A 23149-nucleotide genomic window follows, 5' to 3' on the forward strand; every position below is an offset into this window, starting at 1 on the left:
TATAAATCTGATGTGAAAAAGATTACAATTAAACATAAAATAATAGAATACAATTTGTCTTTTCTAGTAGATTAATTCAAACTATAATACCAGAAAATAGAATTGTATCGAAAATAATATGTTTTTGTAAAAGTTTTATCAAAGTATCCTCAATACTGTTCGTATTAAATTAATAATTACTATTAATTAAATAGATGATTAAAAAAATGAGATGACGATGATATAAATCGATCGTAGTTAAGTTTTTGTATGAGCATTTCAGTGACGCACAAAAATAAAATTAAATGAAAATTAATTAAAATCTACTATTGTAGTTTATTAATTTATTTTAATTTGAGTTTATTTATTATTTTGGTTGGTGTGGTCACTGGTAATCTCTTGGGGTAGTCACGAAGTAGAGCTGAGGGCGAGGGTGCGAGGGCGGCGCGGACGCCCCTCCACTGGGGCCGTGTGCAACTCGCGCATAGACTACGGTGTTCCACTGCCCTCGCGCATCATTCGACCTCCGCGAACCGCAGTCTTGGCACCAACGCCCTGAACTGTATACGCGTCCGGGAGCTCGACTCTCGTAGCGACTCGACGAACAGGTCCGTGACTGGTGAAAGTGATATAGAATCCTGAAAACAAAACTTAACCTAATCGCGAGTGTTTTTACGGCTCCTTCCTTATGCACTCTATTTTTAGCGTTGCATTGCTACTCCAGAAGCGTAACTTTACCTGGACGCCCCAAATTAGGAGCGTTAGAATTAGAGCCCACGCAGTGCCCGCCTGACTGCACACGTCCTCTTGTGATATCTTCGAAGTAATCGGAAAGAGCCGTACTAGCAAATTTTCTTATTTTGATACATGTGGTTGTTGAACCATAAAGTGCAAGTTTTAAAGCGATGTTAGTGAAGCTGGCAACTTGGATTTTGGCCAATGAATGCAATAGTTAGAATTAAATTTGTCAATGATTCAATGATGCTTTATTTTCGTACTTAAATGTATGATGCTTTAAAAGTGACATAACATGTTAGAAAAAAAATTGGAATACAAATACTAAGTATAAGTTACTTAAGAATAAAGCATTGACTTGACCCATTTCCAAGATGCTGCTTCAATTTAAATTTTTTTAGAACTGTTAATTAATCACTAAGATTAATAGTATAGTAATTATAAGTTAAACATGTAATCTTTCTTTTTCAGGATAAGTTAAGCGAGCACAATGCCTTTCAAACCCGCAGATAACCCTAAGTGTCCGAAATGCGGCAAGTCCGTATACGCGGCAGAAGAACGTGTCGCCGGCGGACTCAAATGGCACAAAATGTGCTTCAAATGCGGTAAGATTAATATCTTCTACTTAAAGAGAAATTTAACTAGAAACTATCGAGAATTTCAAAAAATTAAAATCGATATGGTAGTAAAAAAAAATATAAAGATTATTTAAAAAATAAGTTACTTTCTTAAAGTATAGGTATAGATCCTTTACGTACTAAATTACGTACTAATAATAAATAATGTATTATTAGTCATGCAGTTTTCGTTCTTTTTTCACGGAAAGAATAATTTATATTCATAAATTACCACTAGCAAACATACATACTAATACTTCATGCAAATAATATTGATATAAAATGTAAATGAAATATTATTCATAACATATTAAAAATATGCATCATTAATATATACTATTTGTCACTTGGTCATGTGACGAAAATATCTAATAATTAAAAGTTAAAACTGTTGCAAACATTCTACAAAATCGCAAAATCAAATAATAAAATGGAGATAATCACATTTTTAATACTATCATAGCAATTTATCATTTATAGATATGTAAGTGTACATTTTAAAAAAAATATTCTGGACAAACACAGGTCTTTGCCAGAAGTTGCTGGACTCCACCAACTGTACAGAACACGAAGGTGAACTTTACTGCAAAGTTTGCCACGCACGCAAATTTGGACCTAAAGGCTATGGCTTTGGTGGCGGTGCTGGCTGCCTGTCCATGGACACCGGAGATCATCTTAAAGGAGAGAACGCGTAAGTACTAAATTATTTAGAACTCCCGCCGCCCGCGCATCTGAGGGTCTTTCCTTATCTAAGGTCGCTATTTCGACCGGCCTGCGGGCTCGTACGTAACAACATTAACCGCGTGTACATAATCTCATATAAGCAGAAAGTGCGCGCTCGGCTGTAAATTTTGCGCTGCCCGACATATGCATGACCAGTCTCCGTTTATGTCGCAACAGGAATTGAGCGCGAGCAGCCGTCCAGCAGAGCTAGCGGGACGCCGACACGCATCTCGGCCAACCAGCGGTGCCTCGCGATCGCCACTGTACTTTAAATTATTCTAGTTAGGGTTATTTATTCGCTATCGCTTAATTTATTTTGTTTATCGGTATAATTATTTATTATTTATAAAAAAATGTAATAAAAGAGTCGACTACCATTCCGAATTGTTGTTAAACGGGAACGTGGTTGAGACCGGTTTGGGCCCGACCCGCAACGGCAAAGGCTCTCGCCGGGTCACTGCGTTCCTTCCCTAGATTTTCCTTTCCTCATTTTCGGGGCGAACCGAAAACCACAGCACAACGGTGAGAACCCAATATATAAAGCCTTGGCACGGCTTTGTACGCTCGAGGCGCACCATTAAAGCATGTACAGAAAATCCACGTCATTCTTGTTATTAGTAACTTTCTCTGCAACTGATCCAAACTAACAATTAGTTAATGCTTGTTATAGATTAAATCATAGCCAATCCATGTGATGGGATAAGGAAAGCGCCCTCTGATAAGACATATGTAGTATGTGTAACTAAACTTAATCACAAGCCAACACGGTGCGGGCGGCCGGGAGCCCTTACCTTCTCCCATTACGGCGGAGGTGCGCCGCCGGCATCACTTGCTTTGCTACCATAAGTGTGAATCATTTTGTTTTTAGGGGTTATTGGAATATTCCGATGCCCAATAGGCTTTTAACAATTCTTCTTAATTTTGGCTCAAACAGATTAGCTCTGGTGAGTAGTCGATAATGTAGTTTATTTATACAGGGGAGGTCTCCGAACAAATGGAGCCTGCATGGAGTCTCGTGTTATAGCTAAAGCCCCACCAGGTGAAGGTTGCCCGCGCTGTGGCGGCTGTGTATATGCTGCGGAACAGATGCTAGCTCGTGGAAAGGTAAGGCGTTTTAAAATATATATTTTTTCTTTTACATATACGATAAAGGATATAATAAAGGATTTCATTAGTCTCTACATAATATTTTAAAATATATCAATTATAATCAACTTTCATATCATTATATACGAATAAACACTTGTAAATCATAAAATTACTCTTCACAAAAAGGAAAGAGTGCTTATTAACAGAGGAATAACAGCACCATTTGTACCGTAGGGGTATCACAAGCGATGCTTCACATGCTTAACTTGCAGCAAGGGTCTTGACTCAATGACCCATTGTGATGGACCAGATAAAGAGATATATTGTCGAGGTATTTGAGTCCTTACGTCCATCACCTGAACGAACATTCCGTTAGGAAAGTTTAGGTGCTAACGTTAAGTATCATTGTGATAACCGCGTGTACCTGTACACCCTCGCATGAATGCTCCCACACATCCTCATTATTCACTATATGTCCAGGCGTGGCACAGGGAGTGCTTCAAATGCGGCGACTGCCAAAAGCGGCTGGACTCTACCAACTGTTGCGAAGGCCCTGACAAAGACATTTACTGCAAAGGTTCGTTCCTACAATTCCAAATTACAATGAAACTAACTTTCCATAACTGTTTATTTTTTTCATAAATAATTATATATTTAAAAAACCCATGTTTTCTACCTGGTTTTATACAACAGTGAATGAATAAATCTGTTAGATGTGAGTGATTGATTGTCTTTTTATTTCTCTTTAGTTTGCTACGCTAAAAAGTTCGGACCTAAAGGATATGGTTATGGAAAAGGAGCTGGAGTTTTGCAAAGCGACCCTTACGCCAACGGGTAAGACTCTTTGTTAACTTCTTTAAATATCTTTATTTGATTTCACCAGTTAAACTTCACGTATAAATACTTATTTTTAAAATAACTATATGAAACTGTCTTATTACATTATATTAAAGAGTATTATTTTGCAAAAACTATGATAAGGTATCTTTCTTTATTTGAATTTTTGCCTTATGTATCAAATTACTTATAGAAGTATGAGTCTCCCTAATACATCAACTTTTCTAAAATTATTTTGGTTACCGCTGTTATGTCAAAAATTATCATCTCAGGTTACAGACAGGTTTAGGTTATTTCCATCGCATCGCTTTCATAAAAACAGCTTATAATACAAACAAAAGATGGCAGAATGCCAATTCGTAAATAGAATGCGCTGTTCGTTCTCGAACGAACTAATTTTAATATAGGCAAGACTAGCCACGCGCTCTTACAACATATTTAATCTGATGCAGAATCCACCCATTTATCTTATTTATTTATAGATTGGGCGCGAACTTTTAAACAAAATAATTGCATAACAGTATGTAGTATTTGGTAACATAGGCAGCGCACAAAATTTTAACATGATAAATAAGTAGGTAACTATGTTAATTTCATTTAAAAGTTATTATTATTAAATAATACTCAGCGAATAAAGTATATGAAAAATAAGTACGTTTCTGGTGTTTTAATAAGGTACTTTTTATAAGACTATAACATTCAATAATACTTCAACATTTTATTTTTATGAATATTTATCATGAGGCACCACGATGGACCTAATTACATTTATTTTTAACATTTATTAGCTTTGATTCAACTGATCTAAGCTAGATATGTGTGTATATATCTTATTGCGATTAGTAATATACTTACACTTTTACCTAACAGTGACCAGGCTCCAAAAACAACGGTGATTGACACTGCCGCAATCCAGGCGCCTCCTGGAAAAGGTTGCCCGCGATGTGGTGGAGCCGTCTATGCTGCAGAACAAGTTTTGGCTAAAGGTCGTGAGTGGCATCGCAAGTGTTTCAAATGCCACGACTGCTCTAAGACTTTGGATTCTATCATCGCATGTGACGGACCCGATAACGATGTTTACTGCAAAACCTGTTACGGAAAGAAATGGGGTCCGCACGGTTACGGTTTTGCTTGCGGTTCAGGATTCCTTCAAACTGACGGCTTAAGGTAGGTTATACACTAAAAATCTCATAAGTTTTTGGGTTATTATTATTTATGAAATGTCTAAACATTGAAATATTTCTTGTAGCGAGGAAGAAATTTCGGCTAACAGACCGTTTTACAATCCGGATACCACTTCCATTAAGGCACCTAAAGGTCAGGGTTGCCCAAGATGCGGTGGAATGGTGTTTGCAGCAGAACAACAATTGGCTAAGGGAACTGTGAGTATATTAATTTGTCAAGTTGTCGTTTTTATTTAATTAGTTTGTGATCATTGATCACACTTCATTTTCATTTACATGATTTTAAATAAAAATGATTGTTAATAGATGTGGCACAAAAAGTGCTTCAATTGCGCTGAATGTCATCGCCCATTGGACTCTATGCTGGCTTGCGATGGCCCTGACAAGGAGATCCATTGTCGCTCATGCTATGCAAAGCTCTTCGGACCCCGAGGCTTTGGTTACGGTCACGCACCTACACTTGTTTGTACTGATTCTGAACCAACCGTTACATAGTAAGTAGATATTAATTTCTAATGAAAAAGTTAATTTTCATTTTCAGATTTACTTTCATACAGTCCTTTAATAATAAATTTAACATATATTTTGATAAAATAATATTTTCCAATTCAAACCTACTTATAATTGCTTTGTTCTCCTAAGCCACTCTGTAGTCAGATATATGTTAATAATAGTGTATAAAAATACTTATTGTGTATTAAATAATGTTAGATTTATCCCTACTTTTTTTGTAATGGTAACTGCACCGACTCACATATTATTTTTTCCCTGATTTTTTAATAAAGTAAAAACTTGTGTTTACAAAACTACTTGATTTAATAAGTTTTTATTAATAGGTATTTCAAAATGTGATAAAACACAATGTACTTATCATTTAATAATACCACTACAGCACAGAACAGTTACCCTTCACTGGACAGAAGGCAGCTAAAGGTCAGGGATGCCCACGTTGTGGATTCCCTGTATATGCTGCAGAAAAAATGAATTCTAAGAATGGCACATGGCACAGACGATGCTTCTCATGTGCTGACTGCCACAGATCTCTTGTAAGTATTTTAAGTGTACTTGTAAGTATTTTCCAAAATTTGGCTAGTGGGGATCATATCAATTTAAACAATTAATAAAAATGGAAATAATTATCAAAATAATTTATTTTATGGAAATTACTTATTATATAAGATTAGTTTTCAAAAACCCACGATCTTCTTCCTCTTCTTTTACAAGATGTGTGTTTAAAAATTCTTCAACTGAATCTGTATTCCATTTTTCAATTGCCACTGTGTCTCTGACTATACCATCTTTGTCAAGAAGCTTAATTATTGGATCTAAGCCACGTAGGTATTTAATTTGCAGATTCGGAAATTTAGCAGGTCTGTCACTTTTAACGAATGCTTGAATTTGAGGATAAGCTGGGAATTTGCAAGTGCAAACCTCTAGAATAGCGCGTGCATATTTCTTTTCATTCGGTGTTGAATCATCATTATGACAGCATTGCTTACAATGTTCGACTAGCTGATCTAAGCTGAAGTCCTTTAGTTGGTCGCACGATGAACATAAAAGATTTGCTTTTATGAAACCAAGGGATGCACAGTCTTCTGTGGAAAAGTCTGCTAAGCTGATATCGGCCAAGTACACTGTTAAAATAACGATTGCCACTGCGATTTTTTGGGCTGCCATTGCAATTAAATGTCTATTTCTTCATCAATACTAAATTTATATTGTAAAGTGCATAACCTAATATTGATAAAAACAGCCTTCTGACAGCGTCAAAACTGTCCAATTGGCAATGACAAGTGTCAACTAAAACTATTAATATAGATTATATTCAAAATGTTAGTGGAGAAGTATCCGCAATTCTGAACTCAATACCGACGTTCTTTTGACAAGAGTTTCTTTACATGTACATTTTATGAATGGAATGATTAATAACATTTTTTAAAATTTAAACAAACTTTTACAATACATAATATTATTATTTTATTCCTAATACAATAATTATAATAGGTATGTAAGATGTACGATATCATTTTGTATTGAAGAATCAACTAAAATGTATTATGCTACTTAAATATTCTTAAACTGAATCCGAAATAGACATTCTTGGTTAACATAATTATGTAAATTAGGACTATTTTATAACAACACAATGATACAATAATATTAATTTTGCTTGTTTTAGGATTCCACTAATTTGTGTGATGGGCCCAACGGTGAGATTTACTGCCGCGGATGCTACGGCCGAAACTTCGGACCAAAAGGCGTTGGCTTCGGTTTGGGTGCAGGCACATTGACCATGGCTTAATAATAGTATGAAGCTGGACTTTATAAGATTACAGAATGCGTGGTAGCATGAAAGGAATCTAATCTATTGCATATCGCTACCTTTTATTTCCATCATACCATGTATTAAACTGGTTTTAATAATGGTTGATGTTATCAAATAAGACTCATGTATGTAAAAGATTTTACTATTTGATAAGACGAATATTTTATGATAAGAAAATATAAATTAAGGTTACATTCCTTTCATAAGTACAAACTGTGATGAATGTGTCTGGGCCCTTAGTTTATAAATTCGTCATAAAATTTCGTAGCGTAAGATGCATAGACTTAATAGTTATTAATAAGTATGTAAGGTTTATAAATACTTTATAAAAATAAACAAAAATACAAAAAAAAAATATTGAAAGGCTTTTTTAAGTTGGCATTGTGAATATACCTTTTAAATATCACTTTTTTTGATATATGAGGTAAACTATCCTGTAAACGCGGCAAAGATTACAATAATATGTAATCGTTTCGACCGACCAGATCTTACATACAAGATCTGAAGGACATATAAATACATTAATATATTAATAAATATATATATATATATATATATATCCGTACATATTATATATTTTACACCAAAGAATTTTGTACATAATATTTTTCACTTTATCATACAGCAGTGAGCTGTACTAGATTTAATACAAAATGCTTTGAAGCTTTCGCAATGTAACATAATATATCATAATTAAATTAAGGCAGCTTATTGCATTATATTGCAACAACAATATTCGTTATTTATCATATTTAATAAATAAATAAGCACCAGTTTATTTTTTATTTAAACACTCCTTTAAGATTATGGTTATAATGAAATTATTAAATTTTGTCTTAGGTGTCATGCGAACAAAGTATTGTTCAAATCTAGACATTTTTCTTCGATACGGCATAGACGACAGTTTATTGATAACTGTGATGTTTGAATACGCGTAGTGTAAATATTAGTAGTTACAAAAAAAAATTAAAGCTACTAGACCACTGTGACTCAACAATCGCTAAGTGGAAACTGGATCCTGAAGAGTACCAAAAAACAATCTAAAAATAACTAAAATTTAAAATATGGAGGCAAACTTGTAGGCCTCCCGATGATAAGTGTTCACCACCACCAATGCATAGTAAGAAATAATAACTACGCCTCACATCGTCATTGCTTTACCAACCTAGTCAACTAAGATGTTATGATCCTGAGATTGGTGCTACAGTGTAGCACCAATCTCACCTAAAAATATTTAGTATTACTGTTTGGTGGTAAAATATGACCTAATGAGGGTGTGACAGAAAACCAAGTGTCCTTATCACACCCCAAGTTAAGTATTCAATTTGATGGATGATGATGGTAAAGGTAAAGTAAATCGTTACATTAAGTATATTCGGTGCTGGTTGCCTGACATATTGTCCAATTACTATTATCCAAGCTAAATGTAATAAAACGAATACTTTATATTTTACCGTTTATTTTAAAAACAATATAAATTGACATTATTAGCGGATGAAAGTAAAACAATTCAAAAATATTAAAAAAATACTTACTACCCGTATTTGATTATGATTATGCCGGTCACTATCAAAGGAGACTAACCAACCGTGCCAGAGTTTATAAAAGTGCACAAATGTGTTCATTTAACAAACAAACGCAGGCAGTCTATTTTTCCCTTTGATGGGCCCGGCGAACCGAAGACTCACGCCGGTTTACAACGATTTTTCGTGCATTTTTAGGCTATGGAGTCAAAACTCTCTCAACCTCCAAATTTCTATGCCAAACCACAATAATTTTTCATTATACCGACCAGCGGTTTACATTCAAGAACCTCTGCATCTGTAACCTTATACGCTAGCCAATATAGACGCTGAAAGCTCCAGTGACAACGAATTATTTGTTGATTGAAGTAAGAGACTATGCCTCATAAAAAATAACATGTAATTTAAAGCTCAAATAATTAGATCTAAAAACTTTAAAAAATATTCCCTTGTTTTTGTTTGTATTGTTTCATAGAAAATAGGTGGATTCAATAATAATGGCATTAATACTATTTACAGACTATTTAACCTAATATCAACTTATATTTAATTATTTTTTCTTTACAACGAGTCTTGGACCCTTAGCTTTTATTTTGTCTTTAGATGTGCTTGGCTCTTCGAAACCATATTTAGCTTTCAGCCTTTCTTTTATGAGTAGACCTCTTATAAGTTTTCTCCAATTACCATAAACTCGAGCATCTATTTTTTCTTCCTCTTTTCGTTCTTGTTCTTCTTGGTCCTGAATGTTAAAAGTATTCTCAAATTATTCTGTTAAAACTGTTATTATTATGACTAAAGACAAAAATGTTGAACAAATGACTTGACTATTTAATAATTAAAATAAAAAAAATAAGGGAACAGTTACTATTACAAGTTCACTAAATTACCTTGAGCCATGCTTCTGTAATGATATCTTCAAATTCCTTACAAACAACAAAACCATCAAATACAGGATGGCAATAGCCACCATTGTAATCAAATCCTGTCATAGCTGGAGCACAATCTATGTTTAATTTCTTGGCTACTCGATTTAAACCATGTACTGAAAATTAATTAAGAAGTTTAATTTGATTTATTTTATTCGTAGTTGTAATTAATAACTAATATTGTTTTAATAAAGTTCTTCCATCAACATATGTTAAGATTGGCTAGCAAGGGCTAGGGCAAGGGTTAGGGCAAGGGATTGAGTTTAGTTATAATCACCTGATTATTCTCTATTTGATAATCTACTTTCCGTTTATAAATAATAATAAAAATAACTTCAATCTATGCTTACACTTTATAAGAACTGTTCCCTTTGGTAGCATACATTCTTTGAACAATTCAACATTTCCATATGGATTTCGAGGTACAATTCCATTTTCAGCTGTTGGTGGTTCATAATCTTGCACTTGCCAGGGTCCAAATATTTCAAGTGCTTTCCCTGTTATCATCTTGTTTGACAGCTGAATAACAAAATTTAAATATAATTTTGCTTAAATAAAAATGCTAAAGAAATAGGTTATGTATCACAGTTTTTACTTTGTCCCATTTTGGGCGCGCTTTGACAGTTTTGTATGGTTCTTCGCCGAGTTTCACAACTTTTGCATCCTTAAGCCAAATCTCACGAGACTTGCAAACGTAGACGCAATCTCGGGCATACACAGGCTCGCTTCTTACAAACCCTAGGACAGCTGCATCAGGGGGGTAAATCGCTTCAAATTTAAGCAAATGTCGCTTTAACGCGTACAATGGATGATTTTTATATCTGTTTAAAAATTTAAAAACATATTATAAAAGTGTATTTTATTATTGCCGCTTATTAAGCATAGTATAATTAAAGGTGAATTATATTAATGTATAAGAGAGATTTATATAATGAGACGATTTTTATGCTATAATTATACTTTGTTATTACTCTATTGCTGCAGCACTAAAGCAGCAAAATTTTCATATCATTCAACAAATCCAAATTCAAATGATAATTGGTAAATGTCTACAGGTTTTGTAACTATATCATATTTTTTTGAAAATTAAAGATTTTTATTAGTTATACTGTTGTTATTTTATCACCAAAGAATAATTGATTGCTTTGCTATTTGCTATATAGGTGACGATGGCGATTGAAAACGTTTTTAATTCTTCTCACAATGTTTGTATCAAACATTTGTATATAAAATGAGATGAAAATAATCTATTTAAGACTAGATTGTAAAGTAAAATTGTCAATCTTTGACTTGATTTTGCATTAGTAAATACAGTTCAAAGTTAATAAAATATTGTAACAACAATTACATTATAACTCAAGGGTTGATTAAAATAAAAATATCTGTCTACATAGTTTTTCCATGCAAGGTTCAATCTTCGGATTTTACAAATAGGCAGTATTAGTTATTAAGCATACATAATATAAGCAATACATCTAATAAACAATTACATTAGTTTCAAAATCACTTACTCTGAAATACTTTTAGGTAAAGGTGCTTCTAGTAACATCCTGTTCAACCTTTCATCTTCTTCTTTATCCCTAGCTGTTTTTGGTCCAACCCAAGGCTTAATAGACTCATCCCACCAAGCAGCATCAACGCGCTGTTTACGGGTTATTGTATTCCAATGTGGCACATATCTTCGTGTCAAATCTTTTAAATAATTATTGTTATCCCATCCCACAATGTATTTCACAGGATGTGTTGATCGATTCTATTGAAAAAAGAAATAATAAAGTAATGCATTCCAAACTTAAATTATCTTTATAATAAATATAAAGAGGCAAACTATCACTGACTCATGATGAGATCTCCGAAACTATAGGCATATTGACTTGAAATTTAACATAGTTACTCCTTTCGAAAAGAAGACTATAATTAAGAATTATTGAGAAATTATAAATGCATATTAGTTTGTTTGTTTAATCATCATCATCTTATGATGTAAATTTGTTATTTAATTTATTATAATGAATATTTTACTGTAAAGGGCATAAGGTATCTAACCCCTGCACCTCCGCGAAAAAGCGAAGCCGAGAGCAGCAGCAAGGATTAATATAAAAATAAGTAATTCAATACTTACATATAGTTCATTAACACAATGTACTTTGCCTTTTATAACATCAACTGGAACCCATTCTTCTAATTCTTCTACGTATATTTCACACCACACATCAATTTTATTTAACGGTAATTCATCATCAGTAGATATGACACGACGATCAATTTTTTTCACATTCATTTTAGGTTTTGAAATCGTTTTTGTAGGTTTAAAGTCGTCGTCGCTTCCTGCTCTACTTTTTGGGGACTCTACAGCTAAATAATCACTGTCTTCATCAGATTCTTGTTTGATCTTTGCTAAAATATAAAACTATTTTATAAATTTGTCATGTTGAAAATTTTTAGACAAACAGGTGTTTTCACTCACTTTTAACAATACCTTTCTTTCCTTCAATTTTTGTTTCCTGAACTCTTCCCTTGATAATATCAATAAGCTCATTTGTTACATCATTTTTAGGTTTTGCTTTTTTTTTTTCTATGTCTTTATGGCTGACTCGTTTATCGTCTTCTGAACCACTATCTGTCTGCTTAATAGTCCGGGACCTCATTACAGAACCCGCACTTATCAGAACTTGATTTTTTGAGTCACTATTAAAATATTTACTTTTGTTTTCAGTGGTAGTATGAGCACTTCTTGTTCGGGTTTTTTTAATTGTTTGCTGATTATTATTGTCTTTAGATGTTTTAGGTTCTGATGTTCTTGATCGTTTTCTACCAAGTAGTGCTGTCTCTTTTTTTGTCACAACACCAAAATATTCACTTGAAACATTATCATTATTTTCATTTGTAATTACAATTTTTGGACCTTTTTTGGATTTATTTTTCAATGCTGGCTCATTAGGTTCATTAATCAACTGCTGTTTATTTGTTGCAGATTGAATTTGATTAGATACAATTTTATTGCTTCTTGTTCTTCGGGAACTTATGGAAATGCTTTTTTGTTCTTCCTTTTTAGGTTCTGCAGTTTTTTGAGATTCTAATCGATTCAAACTTAATGACTTGCGTGTAGTTTCAGCGGGCTTAACATTTTTACTTTCAATGGCTTTACTTGTTGTACATATTTTATCTGGAAGAGTCTTCAAATTATTTTCTGTTTGTTTTTTAATGGAAGTTGTGGTATCATTTCCTTTTTCTCCCTGTGTACTTAGATTTCTTCGTGTTCTTTTAGGAGGTGAAACATTTTCTTCATCTATATTTGTGTTGCTGCATTTTTTTGTGGCCAAGGTCTTTTGTCGTCTAGTTTTTACAGAAACTTTATTATCATCCCCACCATCTGCCTGCATTATATTATCAACTTCACTGGAAGAATCATAGTTACCATCAAGTTGAGGTATTTTTTCTTTTTTATGTTTTAATGTATTTTTTGGCTTATCTGAATCTTTGTGTTCCTCTTTTATTTTTGCTTCTTTATTTTTTTCATTCTTACTTTCTTTTTCTTTTGTGGATAATGAACAAAGCTCAGAAGTGGGTGGTTTAATTGGTAGAGTAACAAAGTTAAACATAACTCGACACTGCAATCCAAGGCTTCTTAACATAGAAACAAAAACAAAAACCATATATTTTTTAGTAGTAAAAACTTTACTTTTAATTTGTTGCAGCAAAATACTCTTTAGAGGGGGCAATTTAGGCTTAAACTTGTTTTCACTTTTGTCTTGATTTAATGTCATCTTATCATTGAACCATGTTGTAATTTGTTCCAAATATTTCATATCCACTCTGTCTCCAGGGTAAGAGTCTTTTGATGGCACTACAGATAATGCAGCTGCCAGAACTGTTGGATCATTTAGAACTTGACTAACATAGTTACCATGCCCTAACCAACACAAAACGTGGACTTTATGCATATAGACCTGATATTCTTTCTTAACTCTGTTAATTTTTCTCTTCATCATCATTTCAACATCCAGTTTTTTTGTTCTCCTACAAATATCATTAGGAATATCCACTATGAGTTGCAAGCCTTGTTGCGGTATATTGTTGGCTTCTAAAAGTTTAAAAGGGTAATTGTAATTAATCAGTATATAGTAATATAAATAAATCAATGATATTAAACCATTGATGTTACTATTTTAAAGTATAAAATAAATAACTTCTAAAGTCTATTCAAGATTATTATATGTAATGTATAATGTTGTAAAAGTTAGCAGATACATCTTGCAATGGACTCCAAAAGTTTAAGTATATATAAAAATATAAGAAATTTATACAGTTATTTTACGTAAATAATTAACATAAGTGGTATTTAAGCAATTATTATATAAAATTTTGGTAGTAAGTAGTATAATATGTAATATAATAAGTTATGTACCTACCCTTAACTTCCTCCCAGTCTTCAATTTCTGAATCACTGTCTTGTCTAGTTTTTTTTTTTTTCTTTTTTGTAATAATTTCTTTTGGTACTTCTTCTTCACCCAGAGCAAGTAAATCTTTTACATCAGATTCATGGATTTTATCATTTTTAGTTGTATATTTTTGAACTGATAATTTTGTTTCTTCAATTTTTAATTTATGTTGTTCAAGTTCTTGAAAAGTTTTCTTCGCAATCTCTGCACTATCATTTTGTATATTATTTGACCATACCTGAAAAATATATAAGGTTTGATATGTTATACATCTTTATTATTAAAAATTCTAATTAATGTGAATTACTAACAGCAATAACTAATTAAGTATCTTTAACACAGTTCTGTTTATTAAAACAATTTAAAATTACCTTAAATTAAATCAGAAATTTCAGTGGCATAAAAATTATTAGTTTAGTATTATTGGTAGTAATATTAATTGCAATGGTAAATTTAAAGAGGATTTAAAAAAATACACAAGTATGAAAAAAAAACTGAATATGATATACCCAAATTGAGTAAATAAAATTACTATTAGTGTACAAAATTTAAGTCCGCCATAATGGAGTGCAAAAAATTATCTTGCTTTATAAAACAACTTACATCCTTATATTCTATTTTTGCATCTGCATCATCATCAGATTCACTTGTTTTGGCGGAGGTGAAACTCGGTACATTATTTCGTTTTGAAACAGTTGGTGATTCATCATCACTGCTGTCTGAAATATGAATGAATTTTATGAAATATATTTATATTTAATGAAATTCATTTAAATTTGGTTATCATTTCTAAGCTCATTGCATATAACATTTAAATATGCATTAGATTTGGGCTCTGAATGTAGGTTCTACAAAAAATAAATTATAAGAAAATTATCACAATAATATAGCCCAAAGATTATTTGTAAATAGAAAAATTTTCAATGTTTATCTTAAACACAAATTATCAATTATCAATGTAAACACTTTGGACTCGACATATTTAATTTGTCTGAACAAAATAAATACTGACCGCTTTCTGAGAGATTCAAAACAGGTAAAAGTTTATCGGTATCGGTTAGATCTTTGACAGAAAAAAGCGCTGATGATACATCTACATTTTCTTCACTATCTAGTTCTTGTTGTTTATTTATTTTGTGGATAATAGATTTAGTAAAGTTTGTTTTCTTAACAGTGTTAGACTTTTTAAGGGAGGTTGATCGATATTTTGTTTTCGGTTTTTTAGTTTGAAAATCATCTTCTGAGGAATGACGGCAATCCTCTTCCTCTTCATCTGAACTGCTTTGATCAGTTATAACTGCTTCCGAACCGGAATCACTAAAATCACCTCCTTCATTTTCACTATCTTCATCTTTGTAAACTGTTTTTATAACCTTTTTCCTTGTTGTCGGCATTATACCATTAAAACAAATTAAAAAATATTTAGAAAAATTTATATGCGTGTTTAGACAAGACTATGACCTTCAAATCAAATATCAACAAAAAAAAACTAGGAACGAGCGAGTCAGTATTTAGTTACTAGTATCAAAATTTGACATTGACAATCGCATCTCGCACAAACTAGAAGAAGTAGCTTTATGTAGAAAAAAATGACCCTTTAAACTTAAAATGTATGAAATGTAGACAAATTAGACGTGTATTTTCAAAAATATTTATTTTTCAATTATTCATCAAATTTATAAATCCCAATTAATAAATGCATTTAAATGTTAATTTCAGATCACTAGGTCCATTCTGGTAATTTGTAGATCCTTATTCATGCATATGATAAATGAAAGACTTCTCCTTACCTGTTCATTCAATATGACGGACACAGATAATTTTATATCAAACACGATCTTAATGTTGCTTTTTTAAAAAACCTCCCCAAGCCGGACCAAAATGTTCCTACAATTTAATCGAATATATTCTTTCAAATTTCTTGCAAACCAAGTGTAAGTGTAGTGTTTTAAGATGATTTTTATTAAAAAATTTACTTATATAGGAGACGGTGACAGCTCTCGCGTACTTTCCGCTTTTAGACATTCTGGCGGATATGGACGCGCGAGTCTATAAGGAAATTCGCGTCTCTTATTCAAAATTTTGTTGAAACACGTCGTCGTTGCTTTTACTGATGAGAGGAGGGCTGGTTCACTTTTCGCTCAGTAAAAGTGCTGACTGTAAAAGCCAAATTACATAAAATTATGACGCGACGTCATAATTTGTACTGTAACTATTTTTATTTTTTTATTATAAACCTTAATGTATTCAAATATACAAATAAAATAAAATTATTTAATGAAAAGTAGACTATTCAACTCTTATTTATCAAGGCAGTTTGAAGATATTTACATTGTATAAGATCATGTTTTCATCAAAATGAGTTAGGTAAGATTTTTCCACAAAAACATAAAACTCACACAATATGTATATATATAGCCTAATCTAATCGAAGTGTTTCGATGCAGAATATTGCGATTTGCTAATAACTAAGCTATATTGTGTACTACTAGTAGTTTATGATTAATATATTTATAATACAATAACATTACAATTAACTACTTTTATCCACTTAAATTTTAATTCCAAAATTCCGATAACAGTTTCGTCGACGTTCCAAACGCAGATCTATAGAGAATACCATAGATTAATCAAGCTATGACGCTACCGATGATTTGATCAATTTGTTGTTAAATTGTTGTATCTTTTCTCCTCTTATCGTTGGAATAGAGTATAGAAGTAAGTCAGTGCCAGAATTAGCATATTGCTTTGTTGTATTTCATTATTGTATTGTTTTGTGAAAAACAATTATATTTAGTATTTATACGAATAATCGCAGCTTGATTACCGAGACAAGTTTTTGCAAAAAGGTTGTGAATTTTTTTCGGTATGCAAGGGGGATTTTTACGCGGAACTGTTAATTATAATATGTGATCAATAAGGTCGCAGCGCTTTATCTTTTTTAAATATTTTTACATAGGTGAAACACAGCTCAAGATATTTAAGAATTCTACTTCGGAGTAATATTTATCTAAACTCAGACAGTCGTTTATTGTAAGTCTGTCTATGTAAGCACTGGCATGAAGGGTAAAGTGTCGAGGGATGACACGTTATACAGTGTATAACATTTTGCCTTGTTGTTTCACTGTACACTCTCAGTGCACACTAAAAGACAGATTGCAGATAACAATGGCGAATTTAACGGGTATTTATGCAAAAGAAATACATCATATTATTTTATTATTAGAAGAAAATCCCTTCATATTTTGTTAAATAAATCCTATAAATGCTCAGTTTTGTTAACTGGATTATTAATAGGAGATAAGAAGGTTACCTTTTGTGAATGAAACGCCCTATGTTTTAAACCTTGCAATAACATATTGACAATTTACAAAGCAGATACAAACTTAGCGACTACAACAACGCGCTAAGCGAAGGTAGCGGACGAAAGAGCCGTTTACGTGCAACATAACAATCCTCTTAATAGATAGAAACGCAGACATTTTTAAGTATGCACAAGCATGTCTACTACTTATCAAGCTAGCCAGTAATAAATATTAAATAAATAAATATTGGACAACATCACATACATTACTCAGATCCCAATGTAAGTAGCTAAAGCACTTGTGTTATGGAAAATCAGAAGTAACGACGGCACCACAACCAGACCCAAGACAACATAGAAAACTAATGAAATTTTTCTACATCGACTCGGGCGGGAATCGAACCCGAGACCTGTACCGTATGAGTGGCGTACCCATGAAAACCGGTGTACACACTATTATACTGATTACAGCATAGAAGTAGTGATAGTAGATTTTGACAGAGGGAAGGTTGCAAACTTAATCGGGTGCGTCAAAGCCTCAGAACATCACAAAGTTGTTACATTACGAAGGAAGGAGCCAAAATCTGAGACTCCTAAGTCCACAAACGCCATCCAGCCAGCCAGATTTAATACTGCGATCTACTCTCTAAAGCGGACCCAACGGAGAAAAATTAAAGAATAAAAGTAAAAAAGAAATAAGTTTTCCATAACTAAAACCACCCATCGATTCACTCCTTAAAGCTTTATTAATAAATAAACAACAACAACGATTTCATTATCATCTGCTGTCGAGGAGTTCTTCAAACAACTAAAAATTATAATCTTCAAAGCAAGCAGTGCCAAAAGAACTAAAGCAGATATGTAACAAGTCCAGACACCAAGTTTTAAAAAGATAATTAAATATTTAGCCAAAGTCTTCGTATGTAAGTAAATCCTGCTAAAGGTGAAACTCGAAGAAGCAGAAGCCACAATCTATAATAATTAATCCTTAGAGGTCATAATAGTGAAACAGGGGATCCGTCACATGGCATCCTTCAGGGCAACTGGAGGCTGGAGAATGAAAGGAGGCACTCAGAAAAATCACATCACAACACCCAAGAAAACGACCCCATTTTAGTGAGAACTCAAGGTCCGAGCCCAATCTCTAACGAAAGCGAGCTCCTTGACAACTGAAAAGTTTCATAGATAATGTTGTATAAGTACCGGGGTGTGGAAACCAACTTGGATCTTACGCAATTTTAATATGGAAGAAGGAAGAAGTCATTATAGCTATCACTACAGCAAAGACAACGGTACAGCGAAAAAGATACGCACAATAGCATCAATTCTTACGAATCACAGACCGGCATCACAGAGCAGGACCGAGCACAGTGCAATCGGCTCTTAGTCGACGTGGACACTGACATGAATTCTTTTTTGAATAGGTTATTTTCACAATTTAGAGACAGAGGAGGCAAGGAGCAACTCGAAATCTCTTAATGGGTGGACCAGATATTGGTTTCTAGAATATGTTTTATCTGTTTTTTTTTATGATATATGTATGTGGTCACGTTCATAGATATTACGGAGCTGTAAGAAATATTGGCCATTATTTAAATTGACAATGCATCGCCATTAGACGGACTCACTTACCCTTCAAATTTTGATAAAAATGATTAATTTTTAATTGCAAGTTGTAGCAATAATCTTGTAACATTGATGTAATTGTCATTTGTCAAATGATAATTGAATTTTTGTATTATATAGTTTGATCGAGATTAATTACTTTTGATTGATTAATACTGCAACTTACATACATATTAATATACAAATTGAAATTAACACATTATGATTACATTTTAAAATTAATCAATCGTAACCTACATCTAATATTTTTAACTTCGTTTTGCTAAAAGGTTTTATAATTTACGATAATGGAAAGGTTTTTGTGTTTGTTTAAAGAATGGTAAATGGTCTGAATCAATCCCGTTAAGTGCTTTTCAACAGAGCTTTATTGCTTGTATAGCGATGTTAAGTGGATGAGTCGCAACCTGCAGAAATGTCTATTGACACCCCTTCCATTACCTAGGTGATCTTTTAAAATCTTATTCGAGTTAGGACTCAAAACAAGTATATATATTTTGTTACAACACTGACATATATCAGATATATAGTGCGGAAATAGATTTAATTTTTATATTTACATGTTAATTGTTATTAGTATATAAAAAAATCATGGAATAGAAGGCATTCATTTGAAGTTACTTGTAACTATTTTGAGACGCTATTCTAAGAAGACAGTGCTCACCATAAAGCATAAACTAACGTAAATAACTTCAATTGTTTGCTGCCTTATTGTTAACTTTAATTACATTTTGAATTAATTTTGTAATTAAAACGGAAGCTAGAGCGCGGCGCGTGAAGTTTAAGTGGCTGGAAACGGATCGACCCGGCCGGGGATGAGGCGCGGGTGGAGGGGCTTTTAGATGCAATCTCTGAGTGGATTAATTAATTCTGAGGTGCCGGTTATCTCCTGTTATCATTTAATAAAGTTATGTTAGGGTATAGAATTCTCGCTTTACAGCGCTGCGATGATCTGCGCCCGGATCAACAGTAGTATTGAAGTGGAATAATTTGATGCGTGCCAAATCTGTTATCGTATTGATATGTCGTTTAATGTTTCATGAGATGTGCAGGCATCACCTGGCATGATGAAAATAACGAATTCAGAATGCTTTTCAAAACAACACTCTGTCGGTGCTACATTATGCATGAAGCACTCCATTTACTGATCCGCTCAGGAGTTCTACTCGCGGCTCGTTAAGCGCTTACATTACCTACAAGCACTTATTGATTTTGTGAGATTGATGTAATTTATATTTTAGAAAGCCTCCAATGCCACACACAATTGTCATTTCTTTAAAGATTTTCTTTTTTCATTCATGTAACATTATGATTTTTTTTTATCATTTTTCATTTAAAAAGGATTTGTCGTATTTATTGAATCTAAATATACCTTGTGATCTCAAAGGAATATGCTTAAGTCATCTTTTTTATTATTTCAAAGAGTAAAAAAGTAATTCGTTGTCATCGTCATTTTTATTTAGTACTTATATGTGCTATTATCAAAATGGATTTCAATGATAAATTTATGGTCTATAGAAATAGTGGTGGTGCGGGAACTTGAAGGGAGAGTTAGAAATGCAATATTAATAGTAGTACCGAGTGGCAGCCTAAGTGCATTTACTTAATGGATCATAGGCGAAATGTTAAGGCTAACAAAAAAATATTAATAAAATCTAGATACAAGTCAAATAAATTAGTTATATTTTATGATTTATGTGCCTTATTGGGGACGTGTTAAGTTAAATAAATAAAAAGTGATACTTCCGCTGTTCAAATAAAAAATAAACTTATACGACACCTCTACGACGTTAGGAAAGAGTGGGATACATTACCGGAGTGGAAAAGTTAAAAAGCTTAAATGTATCTCCGGCGCGGCTAAAAGTGTCTGACAAAAGTTCGACTTCCATTTTAAAAAGCTCCATTACAAAACATCGAGATTCGCTTCCGCCACAGTGCCGCCACCATATCTGGTATGCTGACGGTGATTTGGAGAAATAGAATGAGATCCAAAATTTAGGTTCTATTGTTATAATGATATAAAATAAACAAACGAACTTAAAAACTAATATTTTAATGGAAAGAAAAAGTGATGTACTTGTAAACTAAATAGATACATACTTCATTACAAATTTAAGTTACTTAATTGACAGTTGTTACTTATTACGGCCGCTAGAATTTAAGCACAGAGCTTGTTGTTTTCTGAAGCGTGTCTCTATCGTGACCCAGTGCGATGCGGTTTTTTCACGTTTTGCGATGCTAAACTTGAATTCGTTACATGAATTCATATAGGTACTGCGACTGACCACTTTTAATACATTTGAATAAATCTTAAGAACTTATGTTCCTAACAATATATGTACTTTGTATATTAAGATAATTAATATTTCTAATACTTTGCTATTAGTAATCTAATAGCTGGTAAGTTATGCTTTTAAATTTGAACTCATATTATGTAATTTGGTCATTTATTAAATAATAGTGTAATATGAAGTTTTGACTATAAAAAGTACCGAAGTATTTATAATAAGTATATTTTTTCTCGTCTAAATCGTACTGTACTTTGTAAGCCAAGAAACATAAAATTAAGTATAAAAATATTAATGCATCTTTCATATTAAATGTATTAATAAGACGAAGTTTCAAGATTATCTTCAGTAGTACACGGTTCCATATGGGTATCGCTGCGCAGAGCAAAGTAAGTTGAATTCGAGAAGAGTTGTAAGGCTTTGGCTTCGAGATAGTGCTTTTAGGCCCTAACCCCGGGGGTGATGCAGTGGGTCCGTGGAGCTTCTTAAAATGTTTTCACTTATGTATATCTGGGAATACATTACCCTTCCTTCGGGTTACTTGAGGCGCACACTTACTTCTAACACAAAATTGAAGTGACGTAAAGCTTTCACTCGGCTCCCGGGTGTACGTTAACTTAAATTACGTTGTATTTGAAATCTGAAACATATAGCACTTACTTATTATCTCACTGAGGATTCCATTTTTATTTGCGCAAATTCTTCATAAATACAGTAAAAATGGCAAAAGTGGAATTGTGTTATATCCCTAAAAAATATGTAATTGCGAAAGAGCTGAATTGTTTTTCATTCGGTTTTTCATAGGACATGCAGCTTCTCGTGACAGGTTTTCAATTTGTTTTAGGAAATGTAATAAAACATCATGTACTACTATAATTACTTATTAAAAAAATCCAATGACAGGTTAATTTTATTCAACGTCGTTATATCTACAGACATAGGAATCATCGGTAAGTAATTACATATCTAGGCTTTCTTGCATCTACAATAATCACTTAGCTTAATTACGGGCGTTAATTACCGCCGATCTCGCCGGTTCAAATTACGTACTCTAAAACGCATTAGCGCCTGACAGCTGGAGATTATCCGTCTAAGCGACGACGGCCGGCCGCCGCGGGACCAATGCTATAATGAAATTTAATGAGTCTTAATCGTCGACGACTTAATGAACGAACTGTTAAGATAAGTGCCCATACCCACTCCTGAGTGCCAAAAAAGAAAAAAAGAACCGTACATCCCGGTAGCTTTATGCAATGTACTAGACCACTAGATATTCTGTTTTTGCAACATAAAAATAGTAAAATGTAATAGTACTTTTATTTTTATTTTTTAGAGTAAATATGTGTAGTGTATGACTAGATTTTAGTGAAAATAAAAAGTAATTTTATGATTTATATATTATATTTTTATTGTGTAAATTAAACGGTACAGAAACATTCTAAGTAATTATATAAGTAGGTTATGTCACATTAAATTTTAAGTGCTCATTTATTTACTTAACTTACATTAGTTTACTTTTTTAAATAAAATGAAGAAATAAGTACATGACTTAT

General features: G+C 32.7%; 4 protein-coding genes across 10 annotated transcripts; 1 reads left to right on the top strand and 3 right to left on the bottom strand.

Annotated features, from left to right (window-relative positions):
* The first annotated feature begins 448 nt into the window (after nt 1-448).
* LOC125078003 (muscle LIM protein 1) lies at nt 449-8263 on the top strand. Of its 6 annotated transcripts, none has more exons than XM_047690139.1 (11): nt 449-587; nt 1186-1319; nt 1857-2022; nt 3032-3158; nt 3378-3474; nt 3893-3977; nt 4851-5147; nt 5230-5362; nt 5471-5658; nt 6057-6210; nt 7344-8263. In XM_047690139.1, exons 2-11 carry the CDS (start codon nt 1205-1207, stop codon nt 7464-7466), a joined length of 1485 nt encoding a protein of 494 aa, XP_047546095.1. In that variant the 5' UTR covers nt 449-587; nt 1186-1204; the 3' UTR covers nt 7467-8263. The 6 variants fall into 6 exon arrangements, 5 of the variants coding, with proteins under 5 accessions (XP_047546095.1, XP_047546094.1, XP_047546096.1 ...); XM_047690138.1 differs by lacking the exon at nt 3378-3474 and adding an exon at nt 3624-3720; XM_047690140.1 differs by lacking the exons at nt 3378-3474; nt 6057-6210 and adding an exon at nt 3624-3720.
* Nucleotides 469-1081, bottom strand: LOC125077979. The gene is made up of 3 exons (XM_047690114.1): nt 1054-1081; nt 718-903; nt 469-617 (listed from the first exon to the last, which is right to left on the bottom strand). The coding sequence occupies exons 1-3, from the start codon at nt 1079-1081 to the stop codon at nt 469-471; spliced, it is 363 nt and encodes a 120-aa protein (XP_047546070.1).
* LOC125078004 (selenoprotein F) lies at nt 6298-7042 on the bottom strand. Its single transcript, XM_047690144.1, has one exon. It carries the CDS (start codon nt 6839-6841, stop codon nt 6335-6337), a length of 507 nt encoding a protein of 168 aa, XP_047546100.1. The 5' UTR covers nt 6842-7042; the 3' UTR covers nt 6298-6334.
* Nucleotides 8264-8938: 675 nt separating the features above from the next.
* LOC125077757 (DNA repair protein complementing XP-C cells homolog) lies at nt 8939-15958 on the bottom strand. Of its 2 annotated transcripts, none has more exons than XM_047689799.1 (10): nt 15394-15958; nt 14985-15100; nt 14352-14619; nt 12419-14023; nt 12062-12336; nt 11451-11692; nt 10535-10760; nt 10290-10458; nt 9901-10055; nt 8939-9752 (listed from the first exon to the last, which is right to left on the bottom strand). In XM_047689799.1, exons 1-10 carry the CDS (start codon nt 15773-15775, stop codon nt 9564-9566), a joined length of 3627 nt encoding a protein of 1208 aa, XP_047545755.1. In that variant the 5' UTR covers nt 15776-15958; the 3' UTR covers nt 8939-9563. The 2 variants fall into 2 exon arrangements, with proteins under 2 accessions (XP_047545755.1, XP_047545754.1); XM_047689798.1 differs by having other exon boundaries at nt 12407-14023.
* Nucleotides 15959-23149: the final 7191 nt, after the last annotated feature.

The sequence above is a fragment of the Vanessa atalanta genome, chromosome 4 (assembly GCF_905147765.1).
Source record: "Vanessa atalanta chromosome 4, ilVanAtal1.2, whole genome shotgun sequence".
NCBI classification, from domain to species: Eukaryota; Metazoa; Arthropoda; class Insecta; order Lepidoptera; family Nymphalidae; genus Vanessa; species Vanessa atalanta.